This window comes from Pelodiscus sinensis, chromosome 24 (assembly GCF_052426305.1).
Source record: "Pelodiscus sinensis isolate ZL-2025 chromosome 24, ASM5242630v1, whole genome shotgun sequence".
NCBI lineage: Eukaryota > Metazoa > Chordata > Testudines > Trionychidae > Pelodiscus > Pelodiscus sinensis.
This window is the reverse complement of record NC_143075.1, coordinates 5,868,382-5,888,403: the sequence shown is the minus strand read 5'-3', so window position 1 is coordinate 5,888,403 and position 20,022 is coordinate 5,868,382. Positions and strand designations below refer to the sequence as shown.

The window sequence follows — 20,022 nt, the reverse complement described above, 5'->3', positions numbered from 1 at the left end:
TTCGGAATAATATTGAAAATTGCCATCCTTAATCGAAGCAAAACAAAACAAACAAAAATCACAAACAAATAAACCCTTCAAAAACTGGCTGCAGTGTGAAACTGCTGAGTTGGAATTGATATGTAAATTTGACATCATCAGAATGGGTCTGGGGCTGGGAATGGCTCTTTAATTACAATGAGTAATTTTCCCCTTTAAGTATTCTCACTTTCTTAGCCACAGCCAGAGTTTGAATTAGAGCTGGTGTAACACTCTCATCTCTGCATCCCTACTGTTTCGTTTTCTTTCCCTTCATACATCTGATGATGTGAGCTGCAATTTATGAAAGCTTATGCCATAATAAGGTCGTTAGTCTTTAAGGTGCCACTGGACTCCTTGTTGCTTTTTCCAAGGGAAATATTTTGATTGTTTTGGAATCTGGGCCGGGGGAGGGGACAATTTGGTGAAAGTGACACAAATTAGTAAAATCTTTTCGTATCACCACAGCTGTATTTCTTTCTTTCTATTTTTTTTTAACTAAAAAACGGTTTCAGATGAAAATTTTCATCCAGTTCCATTCCTGACCCCAAGTCCATGGCTTCACTCAATGGAACATGATGACTCTCAGAGATGGCTGCACTCTCGTCCGGCAATATCCATGGCCCGGAAAGATTTTATTTAGCCAGATGTCCACTTAGCATGGGTGTGGCCAAGTTTCCCGCAGTCCCATAAAGTTTGTTTACAGCCCTCAGTCCTGGCTCAGTGTTCTGTGCTGTTATTTAGTTCCAACTTACCCCTAAATGTCTTCTAAGAGCCCAGTAAGAGCTTAGGGGAAGTGCTGGTCATGCTGCTAGACAATATTGACCTCGTGTGGTTTGGCAAATTCTCTGGTTCAGCATCGGTCAGGTCCCGAGGGTGCCGGACTAGAGAGATCCAAAATATAAAATCCTTTTAGGATTAGGATAGTACTTAGAATTTGTTTGCACACTAGCTGCAGTGCCGACTAGAGGGATGACTTTGATGGATGCTGCATTGGTGACAATGTGAGTTTCCAGACAGCTCTGTGGTGTGAGTTCTTATTTGATTAGACTTGCTCCCCCTGAAGAATGTAATAAGTGCCTTTAATCTTCCATGTAGTGGATCAGCACACTGATACAATGGCAGCAAAGCCTGCCAGTTTTAAAGATCTTCACCTCACTCACACTTTAGGTGGACAGGGAGAGGAGGAAATATGGCATAACCATGCGAGTCAGATGCGGTGTCTGATGATTCCAGTCCTGATAGTTTCTCTCGCGCTGCCCTGGTCTATACTAGGGTTTATTTCTCAATAACTGCCCCCAGGTTGAATTAAGTGGAGTGTCCACACTACCAAGCCCGTTGTTTCGAAATAACGGGCCGCTTATTTAAAAATCTGTACCCCTGCTTTTCTCAAGGAGTTTTCTCACTAATTTTCTCACTTTTCTCACTAATTTCAAAACAGTTATTTCAAAATACCAGTAGTGTAGACGTTCCAATGCCACTATTTTTAAATAACTATTCCCCAGAGTCATTCAAACTAATTACTTCCCAGTGCTTCCTGGGACTCTAAGTCGAAGTAGTGCGTCCAAATTAACAGAGCCTGTCTCGGACTCATTTCGAGGCTTCCCTATAGTAGTGAGGACATGCTATTTTGATTTTGTTATTTCATGAGTTATTAAATCTATTTTAGTTATTTCAAAATAGCTTCCTAGTGTAAGCGTGCCCTTTCAGTCTCCCAAATCTCAGTTTGACTCCAACCTCTTCTCCTCACCTTCTAGGACAGACAGAGTAATGGACAACTGGAATGAATAGCAAGGAACTTATTCCTCTGGTAAGTGGCAATGGATTACTCCTGCACCATGCAGCCTGTTCAAAAAATTCTGTCTGAAAAGTTTAATTAGATTAAATAAGCCCATTAGAGTTGACTTTTATGCGCCTTTAAATTCTTTTTCCAAAGCCAAAATGGTATTTAATTAAAGCGTTTTAAATTAGTTTGTAAACCAAAGACACAAATGCCTTCCATTTCAATCAACCATTCAAAATGCAGTCTGACGGGCAAAACAAAAACTTCTGGCTTATTGTGATGTGCCTGCTATCTCGAAAAGCAGGCAAGCCAGCAACGCTGGGGCTATCGTTTGGCCACCCCTAGGGGCCTGTGATGTGGAATATTTTGCATTTAAAGGCCAATGAATAATAACCTTGTCTATTTCAATTCTGTGTAACATTTATAAAGATTTTTTTTTTAATCACCTTCATAATGGTCTCTTGGGTAGGACCCAGGAGGAAGTATTTCTTCTCACCCTCTCTATGCTGTCCTTAAAATGTTCATGGAATCTGTCTGTAAACATAACCTTGCTTCCATTAAGCCCAGTGCGGAGAATGTCCAGAGTACGACATTACTGTACCGCTCCATCCACTGTGCTCGGTGATTTGTGCAGAGGACTTGGGAACCAAGACACTTGGGTTTTATAGCTGGCCATCACTCACTAGCTAACACTGTAATCAAGTCATTTAGTTGCCCTGTGCCTCAGTTTACCCCTTTTGGTAGACTAGTAATATCGGTCTACCCGGCAATAATAAAACAATGGCTCTGAGTCTCATAGTTCAGGTCAGGCGAGTTGGGTACAAGATGCTTGGGCTGCACTGTCCAATTGCTGTGTAGCTGCTCAGGCCCTGAGATCCTCCTTCCTTATAGGGTCCCGGAGCCTGGGCTGCACCGTGAGTCCAAACATCTAAAATCTTATAGCCCTGCAGCGGAAGCCCCGTGAGCCTGAGTCAGCTGATCCGGGCCAGCTGTGGCAGTGCTGTGGGTCTTTTCACTCAGTGTAGATGTACCTTTAATGATTGCTAAGGGCTCCAGGAATGCAAAGGATTGCTGTTGCCCCTTTTTCTGCCATCAGCATCATCCCCCTCCTGAGCAGGCCTAGCTGTTCAGCTTGCCAGCAGAGCAGAAATCAGTGAGGTGAAGTTGGGATATCGTCCATGTGTCACTTGTTTGATTTACACCAGTGTTGGAATGGAAGTGGCCAAATAGCACGCAGCTCAGTCCCTTTTTTCAGAGATCTCAGCCCATCATCAATGGTCAGTTCCCCAAGGAAAAGCTCTGCCTCCTCAGAATCTGCCAGTGGTCAGCATTTAAGGCAGACTGCAAATTCAGCTGCTGCTGCCCCAGCTCCCTCTCCTTCTTTCTACAGAACCTTGATTAATAACTGACTGCGGCGTAGCATGTCTTCCCAAGACTGAACACTTGCTCGCACACTTAGAATAAGAACTTGGAAGATCACGTGTTAGCGCCATCTTGTGATGCCTGCCATGACGGCATTATTCCTGCCACAAGTGGTGCTCAGGAGCTCTCTAACTTTAACCAGATCCCCGATCTCCTGGATAGTTGTACTTACGAGTGCTGCTACCCAAATGGTGCCTGTCAATATCGGTGGTGATTAATGCAGGAAGGCTGGGAATGATGTAGAAATGGACAGTGCTATTTGCCAAGCTTAGCCACTTGCCTTATATTCTCTAGCACAATTTCATGAATAATTTCTGCGCAGTATGTTCATATCTGGCATGCGCACATAAGGGACACACCCAGGGCCCGGGAGAATTTTATAGAATTTGGGTGAAATTTGTTCATCCATAAGGGACCAGCACCAGCCCTATCCATCAATTCAATTAATTAAGTGGTGCAGAGGTCTTGCATGGAGCGTCGGCACAGAGGTAACTTTTGCCTTTTGAAGTTTTCCTCTGTGCCTGTCACTTCGCAAAGCTTTGCAAGCAGATGCTAAATCTGCTTGCACTGGTCTCGGCAGGTCAGTAATGCTGGGCAAGCTGTTCTCTATGAAACAGCTGCAGGCTCAGAGCCTTAAAGCGTGGACTTTTGACTATCCAGCCCTGCACATAGACTTGGAGCTTGACTCATTGCAATACTATTTCTTGTCTCAGTTAGGTATGAAACCCACTTGTTCCCCTGGCTTCCCTGAAGTCCACACGGGAACTTTTTCAAATTGGGTTCTGAGAGAGAGATGATGGTGCAGTAAAAATGCACATTTGCTGTTTTATACGCCAACCGTTTGGGGAAAGGCTGGCTTTTAATGAGCTGTTCAGATGCTCCGAATCTGCATGAGGAACATCCTGCCGAAATTGAAAGCAGACCTTCCAAAGACCTTGAAGGGGAAAAGCAGACACAGCACATGGACAATTGGAACAGGCAGTATTCAAAGCCATGCTGCTAGCTAGCCAGTAAGTCCAGGGATTTGTTTCTGAAACTTTCTTATCTTTATTTCTTTTTCCTTGGCTCAAGCTCTTAACAAAATCAGTACAAACATGCTGCATCAGGTCTGAGCTTTTATCCAGCAAAGGATCTGATTAGGCAGCTGATTTCTATTATTTTTCCCAGGCTTTCCTTTACATGGACAAGAATGTTCAGAGTAACAAACAAACAGCAATTCAGATTGCTGGGTTCCTATCTGTGTAGAGCCACAGTTTGCAGGGAAAGGGACTGTGACGAGTGGTTTAAACATGAGACTGAAAGTCATGAGTTCTGACGGGGGGAGGGTCCGCTTCTCCACTATGCCACTGACTTACTTAGTGACCCTTGGGCAAATCACCTAATTTCTGTGTGACTTGCTGTCTCCATCTGTAAAACAGGGACGATAAATACAGTCCTGCTTCATGAAGGGACTTGTGAGGGCTGATTAATTACCCTCTGTGGAACACTTTGAGCACCTGAAATGTAATGTTCTATGAATGCAAAGAATCATTCCTATTTCATATGGGGCTGGAGTTGGTTGTGATAGGATTTCTAAATACTTAGGACCTAATCTGGCCTTATCACAGCCATGCAGGAGAATAAGTCGGAGTAAAATACCTCTGGCCCCGACCTCCCTAGATAGCACTCCCCATATCCTGGCTGGGCCATAGGGATGAGGGGAAAAAGGTGGGGCTGCTTTGCACTGTCACTGTGCTGGGAGATGGCAGGTGTGTAGGTTACGTCTATACTGTGGGGCTTTTTTCATGGCAGAAGATATGCAAATGAAGTGCTCAGTAGCATATCTCACACTCTCATTTGCATATCCCCTTCCGATGCTTTTTTGCGGAAGAGGTTTTTGCCATTAAAAAGCCCGGTGTAAATGGGGCCATTTGTCAGAAAAAAACCCTTTTGTGCAAGATCCTGTCAGTCAGTCTCTGCTGGCTCCATGTTCCCTGCTGCATTTCAAAGTAGCAGCGCCACATGGAGCCTGGGATCACTGGGACAGTCCCAAGCTGAGCCTGGGCTCCGCACGGCGCTGCCGCTTTGAAGCGCCCTCTCCTCTTGTCCCACCTCCTTGCTGCCTCTTTCTGACAAAGGCAGCAGGCGGGGGGAAGCGATTAGTCGACTAGGTAGGTGCAGTGGTAATTCCTTTGCCTCCAGGTGTCGAGCAATGGAACTGGCAAGGTAGTGCAAATTATTTCTCCCTGGGAGAAAAAGAGCATCAGGGAAGGATCTGAGAGTGAGTCACAAACACGCCTCCCGGGATGCTGCAGATTAGGGATGTGAATGACTAGTTGACTATCCGGTAAGCAAATGCTTATTGGCTAGTTGACACACTAGTCAACTAGTCGCTCCCCCCAGGGCCAGAATGAGCCATTCCGGCACCCCGGGCAGACAGGTTAATTGCGCCCTGGGTTGGAGGAGGGCACATGCACCGCCCCACCCCTGCACCGGCGCATGGGAGAGGGCGCATGAGCAGCCCCGCCGCCGCACTGGCGCATGGGAGAGGGCGCATGCGGGCCCCGCCCCCGTCCGGCGTGTGGGGGAGGGTGCGCAGAGCTGGCGGCAGCAGGATGTATATGCCCGGCCCGGCCCAGCCCGGCTACCGCCATTGGCGCACAGCCCGGGGCCACCCAGGGCAGGCCGATCCTGGCTGTGCAGGGCCCCGCAGCCGCGGGGAGAAGGGCACTGCTGGCTGGTGCTGTGGGGGTTAATGTGGCCCCTGCCCTGGGCGGCTGCTGCAGGGTGGCCGCTGGAAGCTGCTGCAGCCTGCGATCCGGGAGCCAGGCGTGCGGCACCTGATGGCAGCTATAAGGGGTGCTGCGTGCCCATTACAGCTGCCATCAGGCGCCCCCATAGGTTGGCACCCCGGGTAGCTGCCTGGCTAGCCCATGCCTGAATCTGGCCCTGGCTCCCCTCTGCTGACTCAATCAGAAAGAGGTAGCAAGGAAGGCGGGGAGAGGAAAGGGTGCTTCAAAGCGGCAGTGCCGTGTGGAGCCCAGAGTCAGCTGTGGATTCGCCCGCTGATCCTGGGCTCCATGCGGTGCTGCTGCTTTGAAACACCCTGGGAAACATGGGGCCAGCGGGCACTACTGGAGTCCTCTGCTGGCCCCGTGTTCCCCACAGCGCTTTCGCCTTGAAGTGTAGCAACAGCCCTGGGGCCATTGTTACTTCAAAGGTGGAGGCGCCCTTATCGACTAATCGATGTGAATGACATCAACGCCTCAATTAGCCGATTCATCTAAATTTAACCTCCCTACAGTGGATGTACACTGCCTCTTGCCCAAAGCATTCATCAGTTGCTCAATCTAACCCGTTAGCTGGGGCAACGGGGATACTACTTCAGTAAGAAAGCCAAGGATATTACTTTACCATTTCTCACCAATCGGACCGTACATTACTAACCCTAAAAAATGGCCAGACTCTAACTGAAATGATCGTTCGACATCCAGTGCGACAGCAACGACTGCTACATGTAGTTCCATTAACTTGTCAGCCGAGAAGGATGCTGCTGAATATGAATCACAAGCAATAAGCTTCGTTAAAGAGTCAGTCAATATTCATCAAAGGGCTGCTGGTTTGCTGCCACTCTTGTTGCACAATGAAATTAATCATCCTTCTATTTCATATTTGTTCATAACAGTGTTTCTTAACAGGGCTGGCCTTACCATGAAGTGAACTGAGGCGGCTGCCTCAGGTGCCAGACTGTGTGTGTGTGTGGGGGGGGGGAGGAGCCACTAGGACCCAGAGGGTAAAAAATTGTGTCTGCTGCTGGTGCAGATGTATTCTCTGTGCTCTAGATGCACAGGGATGGGGGAGTGCTGTGCTGGAGGAAGGAGGGCACAAGAGACATAACAGGCAGGCAGGAGAAAAAAGGGCATATGGGGGCATCATTTGAGCACCCCGCCTCAGGAGCCAAAATATTGTGAGCCAGCCCTGATTCTTAAACTGTGTTCCACGGCACACCGGAACAACAGAATTCAAATGGCCACCTTTTCCCCCATGACCTTTTTTTTTCTCACCAAAAAATCCCTTGGTGTTCCTCATAAAAAAAATTATTGTTTGGTGTTCCTCAGTCTTAAAAAGTGTAAGAAACACTGGCTATATGATTCTAGTCAGTTTTACTTTCCAGTGCTGGGACCCTAAGAGGGTGCTCTAGTTTTTGGGTGGCAGGCATACAAAGGGAATGTGTAATTTAAAAAAATATTTGTACTGCCTTTTTAAAAAAGATGCTTGTTTTAAAAACAAAGAAGCATTCTTGTCAGTGTGCTTTGTCCAAAAATCCTCTTACATGTTGTTTACATTTTTTACAGAAAAAGATAGAATCATAAGCCATCAACAGTTTAAAAATATTCATGTGGAAGTAGGACCAGTTTTTCTAAATGAAGCATCTTTCTTTCAATCGATAAAACAAAATCAAAACAAGAGACAGTCTAGGCCTTGTCTACACTCAGGGTGTGACTACATAGCACCCTTACCTTGAAATAAGCTTCACAAATTGCATTGCTTATTTGGAGGTAATTTTGAAATAAGGTGCTATTCTGAAACATCCTTTAACCCTCATGCAATGAGGTTTACAGGGATGTCAGAATGGCAAGCCCATTATATTTCGATATAGCAGGCTTGCTCTTAAGATGTGGAATAGCTCTTTCAGGATACTGGAGGTATCCCAAAATAGCTCCGCATTGTAGACGTAGCCTAGGGATACGTTTGAATTACGAAACACAACTCCAGCTGCATTAATTGCGTAGCTTAAGTTGAAGTATCTTAAATCAAATTTTGGTGCCGTGCACTTTGCGGAGATCGCCGGCAGCACACGCTCCCTTTGACTTCTCTTACTCCTCGTAGAAGCAGGACTAGAGGCATCGAGGGAAGCGCTCTCTCAGTTTGAATTGCCTTGTCTTCACTAGACCTGCTCATTCGAACCCCGGAAGATCGACTGCGGCAACTTCGATCTTCTCTGTAGTGTAGACATGGTCTCCTTGACTCGATATGGAGGCTTTGGATAAAAAGCAGAAGGGTCTGTCTAGTTGAAAATTGATGCTATTGGTCCATGTATCTGTTTTTCACTTGTTTATTCTCATCAGTTTAATGAACAAATCACAGATCATACAGCTTCAAGCAACCCGTCATCTCATTCTATTAGCATCTCTGCGTAAGACACTGATCAAATCCCATCTTTCCAGAAAGTGGTCCTGATCCTATAATGTATCCCATCTTCTCGGCTCCCTGCAATGTCCTTAACACATCATAATGGTAGAGTTGCCTCAGACAGTTGAAATACTGTGATGCAGAAGGACTGGAATAGTTTGTATCTTGAACTTGTCTCTCTCTTTGTTAATACGTACTCAGAAAAGCAGTTCATTTGTCTCCCAAAACACAATGAATAGATTTTCTGTAACTCTGAATCACAAAGATATGTGGCATTGTGTGAGCAATTTGTCTCCATTAGCTGGCACATGCCCAACATAAGAGTACGGTGGCTTCCCTGAGGCTATGTCTAGACTGGCATGATTTTCCGCAAACGCTTTTAACGGAAAAGTTTTCCATTAAAAGCATTTGCGGAAAAGAGCGTCTAGATTGGCACAGATGGTTTTCCGCAAAAGCACTTTTTGCGGAAAAGCGTCCGTGCCTATCTAGACGCGCTTTTGCGCAAAAAAGCCCCGATCGCCATTTTCGCGATCGGGGCTTTTTTGCGCAAAACAAATCTGAACTGTCTACACTGGCCCTTTTGCGCAAAAGCTTTGCACAAAAGGACTTTTGCCTGAACGGGAGCAGCATAGTATTTCTGCAAGAAGCACTGATTTCAGACAGTAGGAAGTCAGTGCTTTTGCGGAAATTCAAGCGGCCAGTGTAGACAGCTGGCAAGTTTTTCTGCAAAAGCAGCTGATTTTGCAGAAAAACTTGCCAGTCTAGACACAGCCTTGAGAGTATATCCTTTCAAGGAAAATTTGCATCAATGGTATTATATCTGGGCCAAAACAGAGAAGCAGACAGACAGATAGACACACATACATGCAGAGCTAAGGGGAAAACAGCTGCCCACTGTTACTCCTTTGTTGTTCTGACTGCAAAACTGAACTCAACCCCAAAGTGAGGCTGTACACTAGGGAGGGGGAATACTCAAACACTGACAGGACAGGAATGGGAGCTAGGTTTTAGAAAGTCATATTTGATCAAAATAGTGGAGTGTTTATTACTGATGAAGGGGGCTGGCACAAGGCCATGTAAATCCAGCATCAATCCTCAGAATAGGACTGAAGAAATTAGACACACCCCACTGAAAGAAATGACTCCTGCACATTCTACTGTAATTAATGCTCCGGTTCTTCAGAACAAACTCCCCCTCCCCAAACAAATAGAGTTCCTTAGACATATTATGCAGAGCTAATAGGTATTCATAGCAACTAGACTGGAAAGATCCAGCCACAGATCTACAGGGATAGCCTCAAACCTAGACATCTTCCCACAGGGACCATATCCGGTGTGAACATCTTTTTAACAACATTCCCGGAGTCACCACCTTGTCCCCACAACATCGTCCTGGAGAACAGCACAACATCTGAAAATCAGGACCAGGAGATGCCATGCAATTATTTGTACCACTAACGAATAACAGTGCTGACCGGGACTCTATAAGCTGGGGTGGGCAATAATTTTCACAGGGGGGACAGTTAATGAATTTTACTAGGTGGTTAAGGGCCAGCTCCCTTACCCCTGCAATGGGCGGAGCTTGGGGAGGAAAGGGCGGGGCTAGGGACTAGCCTCCTCCCAGCATTGCCTGGGGCTGGAAGCTTGGAATTAAAAACACAGCAAAGAGCTTCCAGCTCCTGACCCCGCCACTACCATGTTGTTTGGCAGTCACCTGGGCTTGCTGCAGCTATTTATAATGCTCGCTGCTCCGATCCCTGCTGGGAGCCATTTAAATAGGATCCTACTACCTGAGCCAACACCTGGAAATTCAGTGGTGTGGGCAGTGGGATATAAACAGCAAGCAGCCAGATGCAGTCTGTGGGCCGGATCTGGCCCCTGGACCGCATCTTGCCCAGGCCTGCGATAAGCCAAAATGTTGGCATTTTTGTTATCTCTTTTGGAAAGCGATTGGTTGGGTGAAAAACCTTGCCTAAAAATCAGTGTTTGGACACACATGCCACTTGTACGCCACATGAAACATTGCAGCCTGCTCCTAAGAGTGAAGAATGTTTGGCATGTTAGCTCTCGAGTCTGTGAAAACACAAACATCTCTGCGCATATGAAATGTGGTGAAAAGTGGATCACTCAATCACTTAGGCCTGTGCCTTGTTTTAATAACATGGGGGCTATTGGCTCAAAGGGATTTTCAGACTGTCAGGAGAAATCACATCTCTGCAATGCAAACCATCAAGAATTGGCTGCTCCTGGTACCAAATTGTTTGCAAAGTCAAAGGCTATTAAACCTGCCACTAATGAATGTGCATGCCAGGGTCCCAGTGTTCATTCACTTGAGAGAGGTTTTCACAAGGACTGATAGCTGCCGTCGAAGCCAAAATAAGCATGAAAGCCGTGGATCTCTCTCAGGGGACTACTTATATCATGTAGTTCATCTCCTGACAGACACATTTTTCTCTTTTTACACAATTGTGTTATGAAATCAGACAGGTGGCTCTGCCACACAATGCAAGGGGGTTGTTTACGTATTTGCAGAAAGGTGGCATGATTACAAAAAAAGGGAAATCGTTCAAGATTAGAAGCGGCACCGGTCAAGGTGGTTTCTCCAGCAGAAGGTTAAGGGATTTTCAGCTTAGGAAAGAGGAGACTAAAGGGAAGGTCTATAACAGTGGTCCCCAACGATTTGAGGTTGCCGGGTGCCAGGGGCGTGGCCGTTCGCCCACCAGGCGCCAGAGGGCGGGGACACTTGCGCGCCCGGGGGCGGGGCTCCCCCATAGCCGCGCGCCCGGGGGCGGGGTCCCCCCAAGCGCTGCGCGCCCGGGGCCAGCGCCCTCCCCAAGTGCCGCGCACCCGGGGCCGGTGCCCCTTCCAAGCGCCATGCGCCCAGAGCGCGGGCGGCCAATCTGCGGCGCCATACGCCCGAGGCCGGCTCCGGCACAGTGCATGCGCCACATGCCCGGAGACAGGCCAGCCCCGAGCACTTGGCGGGCGCAGACAAATGCCCGCGGGCACCATGTTGGGGACCACTGATCTATAAAATCATGACTTGTGTGGAAAAAGTGAAGAAGGAAAAGTTATTTACTTGTTCCCACAATATAAGAACTAGGGTCACCAAATGAAATTAATAGGCAGCAGGTTTAAAACAAATAAAATCAACTTTTTCTTCATGCAGTGCACAGTCAACCTGTGGAACTCTTTGCTAGAGGATGTTGTGAAGACTAGGTCTTTAACAGGGTTCAAAAAAAGAGCTAAATACATTAATGTAGATTAGGTCCATCAATGGCTATGAGCCAGGACGGGTAGGAATGGTGTCCCTAGCCTCTGTTTGTCTGGAAATGGATGACAGGAGAGGGATCATGTGATGATTATCTGTTGTGTTCACTCCCTCTGGGGCATCTGGCATTGGCCACTGTCGGCAGACAGGATACTGGGCTGGATGGACCTTTGGTCTGACCCAATAAGGCCATTCTTATGTTCTTATGATGCTGGTTTGGCAATATGCAGGGGGCTGCCGAAGCAGCTAGACCACAGCGTTATCAAGGATTTTGTTGTCTAACACCCGGTGTCTGGAGCTATTCAGCTCTGCACAGAACGTGGTGTAAAGCCTGTACTATGTTTGATTCCATACACAGCAGCACACAGCGCGAAGTTCTGTGAGTCTTTCACCTACAGGGAGAGTTGCTGTGTCATCAGTGAGAGAGAAAGAGGCTCAAGGGACTCTCTCCTACCTCTCTGAACCGTCTCTCTGATATTTCATTTTGCCACCTACAGGAAGGACTTCGTGTGATGTTTGTGTGAGAATCACATGGGTCTACACCAGTGAGGGACAGCCTAGGCTACTGAGCAGGCCACATGAGTAGCCTCCTTCATCTCTGTGGACCGCAAGGTGGTCATAACCAAGATGGTCTCCCGGGACTGCGCTTGTGTGCCTAGAATTAGCAGGGTGCTGCCGGTTGAACGGGAGTAGCGCTGCGATTGGCTGCAGAGGGAGCACCTGGTTCTCACAGTCAGTGTTGTGTGCAATCAGCCTGTCCCTTCATCCGCCCTGGCTTTCTGTGCATGTCACTGGAGTAACACCGGTGGGAAAAAAAACCGACGCAAACAGGCACCAGTGGAATCTGGCAACCCTGCACGCGGGCAGTGGCAAAACAAAACATCTCGCGGGCCACACGTAGAGCCCCAACGGGCCGCAAGCTGCCTTTGGTCCCCAGGTTGTCCGCCACTGGCCTACCCCATACAGAGCATGAAAGAAGCAGCATGGCGCGCATGCCGGACACGCTGAATACTCGCCCCCTTTGCCCTACCCTGTCAGCAGGCCTGTAAATTGACAAAGCTCCTATGAATTTAATGGCGTTGTGCTGGTTTATATCTGCCTGGGACCTGGCCCAGTACCTCCTGTGTTGCTAACCTCAGTGGTGCTTTGAGATCTACCCGTGGAAAGTGCTACAGAATCACCAGGGAGCACTATTATTAATCACTCCGGCCTTGCAAGAGGCAGAAGACGCAGGCAAAAGCCTCTGCCTTACCTTGTGGGCAGTGCGAAGCCCTACCCTGTTGAGTGTGACATCCCACAAATCAGAAGTGGAGATGCAGCAGCGTTGGCCGTGCGTGTTGGCAGCTGTCCTCTTTTTGCACCGGAACAGACAACATGGGGCCACCAACCCTCCTCCTGGACGTGCTGCATGGACCCCTTGAGTGGCACAGAGACCACCTACAGAGGGACCAGCCTGTCTGCACCGCACCCTTGCTGTGCACCAGTTGGCTCTTCGCTCACGCGCTACAAATTCCAGAGGACCCAGGTTCAAGGCTGCCTGCCGGCGTTACAGGCACATACACACCAAATGCAAGGCTGTTTTGTAGCATTGCGTCGGAGTGCATGGTAGTGACGCAAATGGGAGCCGTGACTACAGGCTGTCCTTCCTCTCCCCTAGACACGGGCAATTGAGTGATTAGGGGTGAGGGAGGGGGAGAGAGGCCCACAGGAAGAGCAGGGCACCGCGCACGGAGTGATGGCTTTGATCTTGCATCACATGCTGCCTGTGAGCAGCATGTTTCTGCTTTGGATCCCAGGCAGTGAGTGATCGGTGCGACCAATCAACACAGACACCCCGGAACACACAGGATCAGGCCTTCTGCAGTAAGCAGAGCATCTGAATGATCTTCCAGGGTCCCGGCATACAGAGCCCGCGCTGTTTAGCATTGCCAATACATTTTCAGATTTTAAAATAATATTTCATTTTCTTGGCCTTGCTACGGGCAGCCCACGCATGCACAATCTGGTGTTCTGCCCCAGACTGGGCCATGTGGAGAGCCTGCTGTGATCTTTGCACCGACATGTCTACTGCTTTTAGCTCAGAAAGTTGAGGGTTATGCTCAGGTCCAGAGATGCTACTTTGAAGCCTCATTGCTAACATCCTGGCCAGGGCATTGTATAATTCAGTGATTGTCATCTAGGGCCAGTATTCCTTGTAAAATGAGTGCTTGGGTGGCCACCCAGGAGGGATTCAAATACTGCCCAGTTGATTGACAGAACGCCTACAACCGGCAGCATGGATTTCTATTGGTGGTGCACACCTGCATGTAACAAAATTTATCATACACATGGGTGGACAAATTCAAGAGAACAGTGCCTAAGGGTATGTGCACCCTGGGGGTACACAGAATCTTCCATGGGGAGTACCATATTCACGTTCCAATGGATTTATTTTCTATTATGGTAACATTTAGAAACTCAGCAATTTGTCAGTACTAGTGACATTTGCGGTTTTTTTCCATCTGATTTCATAAGCAAGTCATTTTGAAATGAGGTGAAACGTGGAGATCTGCAAGACAAATCATGCTGCTGCAATATATACACTGGGCGACACTGGTGTAATATATACACAGACATAGGCCCGGCATCAATGCATATTGGACCCAGTCTCTGCTCCCTACAGGAATTCAATGGCGGATTTCCCATTGATTTCAGTGGGTGTGTGGGCAGGCCCATGGGAAATCCACCACTAAATTCAAGTAAGGAGCAGGATTGGGCCCTACTGATGCCTGGAGAGAGTCCATCGAAATATTTTATATTGATTGGGCAACAATACTCCAATACATCAACGATACCTTCTGCTGGTTCAGAGCCAGGTAAATGAACCCCCTTCCGCTCAGGGCCTGCACGTTTCTAGGCTCCTCCTTCAGAACGGCATTAAAATCAAAAATAGCGGTTTTCTTCTGGCCCAGGTATCCGTAACATCGGGCCCTGGTGAGCAGGGACTCTTCAGCGTTGCCGCCTGCGCAAGAGAGAGATGTGCAAATCAAACAGGGAGGAGGACGCAGCCGTCGAGTGCGACAGGGAAATCACACCCGGTGGAGTGTGCTCTGCTCCACAAAAACCCTGTTGAGAGGACGAAGGTGGTGCATGGACCTTCTGCACCCTGGTGTAGCAGAACCCCAAATTCGCCCAGTGCACCTGAAAGTAGACACCCCGTGGTTCCCTTTCCAACACTCCCAATCCAATCCTATTGCCCACTCAACTCAACTGCAATTTTGCTGTTTGATTCAGTGAGACCAGACTCCCTCCCTTAGCAGTCAACTGGGCCTGTCATCCACACTAGGATGTATGAAATGGGGCTTGCAAGGTGCACAGGATGCGTGCTGGCCCTCGACACAGAGGTTTCTTTCACCCTTAAAGACTAAATCTGTGAGGAGCACTAAAGGGATTATTCTGTACAGGAAGCCCAGTCCCATTATGGCTCCAGTGGTCAGACTCGTACACAGGGGTTTCTGTGCGCTCAGATGCCAGTTACGGATGCTGCAGTGAGTGTTACCTCACACTTTATCATGTTGCTAAGGTTAGCTCTGTCCTCATACTGAGTGGTAAGTGTGGTGCGTCACCTCAAAGAATGGGAGAAAGAAGAATACAGAGGGAGGCAAAATTTCTTCACACAGAGCACAGTCAACCTGGGGAACTCCTTGGCAGAGGAGGTTGTGAAGCCAGGACTTTAAGAGAGTTCAAAACAGAGCTAGATACATTCATGGAGGTTAGGTCCATCAATGTCTGTTAGCGAGGATGGGCAGTGGTGGTGTCTCTCGCCTCTGTTTGTCAGGGCTTGGAATGATGGGGTGGATCACTTGAGGATTCCCTGCTCTGTTCATTCCCTCTGGGGCACCTGGCATGGGTCACTGTCTTCAGACAGGATATTGGGCTAGATGGATCTCTGACCTGACCCAGTCTGGCCGTTCTTACGTTCTTAATTCTAGTCTGCATTACCCAGAGAATGGCTGTCTTACCTGTGACAGCATAGACCTGTGCCCCAGCTCCTTACCTATACCATGGATAAATCCTTATCTCACGGCTGTGAACAGTCATGAAAGCTTGTGAGGCGCCCAGGTATTTAACTGAGAGGGGCCACAGAAGTACCCAGAGCAGGGCTACTCAATGTTGAAGCCCCGGAGGCCACAGCAATACTCACAGCACACGCCGAAGGCCGCGACTTACGTGTGGTTACATGTACATGCAAATATATGTACAAATAGTTTCTTTCACATAATGCCCCGGTGCTCCCGGCACCTCCTCCCTGGGGTTTAGAAACATCGACACCTTGGTACCCGTCTGTTCCAGCCAGCCCGTCTGCTTTCATCTTTCAATGCTCACCCTGCCTGGGAGACGCCTCGCCTTTGTGGAGCGTGTTCCCAGTGGAGGCCACATTAAAAGGATCCCACCTGTGGGCCACGTGTTGAGCCCCGCGTAAACCCAAACGGCACCACGGGCCTCAAACAAACAGGCCGCGGGCTGCATGTGGCCCACGGGCCACGTGTTGAGTAGCCCTGACCTAGACGAATAGCCTGTGCCCAGAGAGATCTCGCCCTATGCAGAGCTGTGCTGTAAACTTAGCCATTCATATTATGATTTAACTCCCCCTTTCAGGAAGAAAGGAAATAAAAACGGTGTGTCAGTGCTTTCCTTTAAAACATTTACAGAATCTGCATCCTGGTGCTCAGTGACATTTAACCAGCCATGGCTGTGCCCACGAAAGCTCATGGTTCTCATGGTAGAGAATTTTTGTTAGTCTCTGAGGCTACGTCTAAACTGCAGGCTTCTTTTGGAAGAAGCTTTTCCGGAAGAGATCTTCTGCAAAAACTTCTTCCAAAAGAGAGCGTCCACACTGCAAAAGCCCATCGAAAAAGTGATCTGCTTTTTTTTGACAGATAGCATCCATTCAGTGTGGCTGTGTCTACATTGGCACCCTTTTCTGGAAAAGGGATGCTAATGAGACACTTCAGAATTGCAAATGCCCCGGGGATTTAAATTTTCCCCGTGGCATTTGCATGAACATGGCTGCCGCTTTTTTCCGGCTCGGGGCTTTGCCGGAGAAAAGCGCCAGTCTAGACAGGTATCTTTCGGAAAATAAAGCCTTTTCCGGAAGATCCCTTATTCCTACTTAAAATCAGGAATAAGGGATCTTCCGGAAAAGGCTTTATTTTCCGAAAGATACCTGTCTAGACTGGCGCTTTTCTCCGGCAAAGCCCCGAGCCGGAAAAAAGCGGCAGCCATGTTCATGCAAATGCCACGGGGACAATTTAAATCCCAGTGGCATTTGCAATTCCGAAGTGTCTCATTAGCATCCCTTTTCCGGAAAAGGGTGCCAATGTAGACACAGCCTGTGGGTGCTATCTTGCATTTAAGCTGTGATTACTAAGGATGGAGTGGCCACCAGGGCACCTGTGCTTTTTCTTATTTCCTCTTCTTTCAAAATAACTCCCTCTTCTCCATCCACACACGCCTTTTGGAAAAAGAGCTCTTTCGGAAAAAGGCTTCTTCCTCGTACAAAGAGGTTTACCAATGTTGGAAAACCTGCTCTGTTCTTTCGATTTTTTTCCAAAAGAACGTGATTGCAGAGTGGATGTAAGTGAAGTTTTTTCCAAAAAAACCTTCGCAGTGTAGACATACTCTGAAGTGCCACAGGATTCCTTGTTGGGTTTAATCAAGTTATATTTTACTCAGTAAAACAAAATAGCTACACTGTTGGTCGTATTCCAAAGGCATTTAAAATAATCATAATGTTTTTGCTTTTTAAAATATTGACTTTTTTGTTTTTAAAGTGTACACAGGAGGTGGGGGGGGGGGGGAGCATTCACTGAAATTTTCTATAAGGATGGAGGATGATTTACTACCACCTAGTGGGGATCTGCACAGGGAGTGCTGCAGGACACATTTTATTTAAATTCGGAGGCATTCAGCGTTTGTTAGATCAGATCCCTGTCAAATTCTAATACTCAGAGGGGAAGCCATGTTGGTCTGTCACTTTAAAAAACAATGCATAGTCCTGGGGCACCTGACAGACTAACCAAAATATATTGACTCTCTATATATAGTTGTGTTAGGCTAGTCTGGATTGCATGCTTTTTTTGAAAGAACATTTTTTTGGAAGAGATCTTCCAAAAAAAAACGTCTTCCGAAAGAGAGTATCCACACACAAAAGCACATCGAAAAAGCGATCTGCTTTTTCGAAAGATAGCGTCCATACTAAATGGACGCTATCTCATTTTAAGCAGTCTGTGCAGATCCATTTACAGAACTGGGTTCTGAATTGGTAAATATGGACAAATGAGGGTTTCTCCTTTGACCTGAAAACCAACTTTATCTGCTTTACAAAGTATTTTGAGATTCCTGAATGAAAAGCAAACACACAAAAGCCTTTTTGTTTTAATTTGGCTTTAAACAACAAGAGATGATGCTCATACGAAACCGTCTAGGCCACTTCGCAATTAATTTGATTTACAGGACTGTAATGATAACTGTTCCGCAGCCAACAACGAAAATCCCTTTCACCACAGCAGAGAAATGCCCTCAGCCTTCCCCCAAAACGTCAGGTATCTGGATTTTGCATCGTATCCAGGAGGCCTGGTCTATTTTGGACTAAGATTGGCTAGAATGCAACGGAAATGCCTAGCTCTTATGCAGCACTTTTCATCCACACAGCTCAAAGAGCTTTACAAGGAAAAGTAAAAATAACTGAAACTGGGGAACAGAAAGAAAGTGACTTTCTCAAGGTCACCCAGCAAGGCAGTAGCAGAGCAAATAACAGGGTCCACTAAGCCACACTCCTCTACTCTGCATTTGCCAAGAATTGTTTGTGAAAGGATACCAAAGTGTCACCAAAGTCTAGTGCCTCTCACAGGTCTGCAGGTCCACCCTTTTAAAGCCACGATACAGAAATTGACTGATTAAGAACATAAGACCAGGCAGAGCACAGTCAACCTGTGGAACTCCTTGCTAGAGGATGAGGTGAAGACCAGGACTTTAACAGGGTTCAAAAAAGAATTACATTAATTCATGTAGGTTAGGTCCATCAATACTTATTAGCCAGGAGGGGCAGAAATGGTGTCCCTAGCCTCTGTTGGTCAGAGGATGGAAATGGGTGATAGGGGGAGGAATCATGTGATGATTCCCTGTTCTGTTCATTCCCTCTGGGGCACCTGGCATTGGCCACTGTTGGAAGACAGGACGCTGGGCTAGATGGACTTTTGGTCCAGCTTACTATGGCTGTTCTTATGTATTAAGTCATCAAAGTCCAACTCTCTCTACCTAGCTGCCATTATTACAACATGTCTTTGTCAAAAAGCCAGAGCCAGCTGAAGACTCCTGGTGAATAAAAAGAGATTGCCGTAAATAAACATTTTCCTTCTCAGATGAGCCTGCCCACATGAGATGCTTTGCCAATTAGTCTTGGGAGAATAATTTCAGCATGTTGTAGGCTGGAGAGAATCAATTGCTGAAAGAGACTAAGAGGATGTGGGAAAATGTGTCTCTAACAGCAATCTATGAAAACAGAGAGCGTCTGCTGTGCTTAGAGCAGATGGGTCGTTCCTGTTCGAGATATAACCGGTCTAGTGCAGCTGTACTGTACATGACCAGTCAGAACCAGGGGCCCCAGAGTGCAGATAGATGCACACATGCGTTCCCTGCTCCAAAGAGTTTACAAAGACAAAAAACCAAAAGGAATCTTGTGACAAAGGTGGAGGAGGAACACCAGGAGGGTTGTGCAATTACATAGACCAGCTATGGGCACAGATTTCTGGCTTCAGATAAAAGACACGAATCAATAAATAGTGGATATTAGCTAGTTATTGTAGCTTTCGGATTATCGGCAGGTGTCCCAGCAGAAGTGAGTCTCCTGGAGGGATTGGAGGGAAAAGCTTGTAATTAGTTATGTATGACTTTTTCACATGTGGCCCATATTTTTTGTTCTCATTTGGGTACCTAGACTGACACACCCAGGGTGTCTGAAAAATTGGGGTACCAAAATCAGCAGACCCATTTGGAAATGTATCTGTTAGAGGAGAGGTGCATTCAGTGGAAGTCCAGAGCAATGTTCCCTCTCATCCCCCCCATGGGTGGAATAAATTTTGTTATGTGCACGGAGGCATGTGTAGATGTGCACCACCAATAGAAACACATCCTAGGGACTGTAGATGCTCTTCTAAACAGCTGGGCAGCACCTGAATCTCGCTGAGGTGGCCACGCATGCGCCCAGCTTACAGGGAATGCTGGACCACAGAACCCAGACCTTAGATCTCTGAAGCTGGGCCCCCAGACTGGACCCACTCAGAATGAGGCTGATCTCTTAGAAGAGACAGACTCT

General features: G+C 47.4%; 1 protein-coding gene across 1 annotated transcript in view; it reads right to left on the bottom strand.

The window, feature by feature from the left end:
* TTC34 (tetratricopeptide repeat domain 34) overlaps window positions 1–20,022 on the bottom strand; it is a 65,781-nt gene that overhangs the window by 22,571 nt on the left and 23,188 nt on the right. Inside the window, exon 5 of the mRNA XM_025185467.3 lies at window positions 14,501–14,667. Coding sequence (XP_025041252.3) covers window positions 14,501–14,667 — 167 coding nt within the window. The remainder of the gene's footprint in view (window positions 1–14,500; window positions 14,668–20,022) is intronic.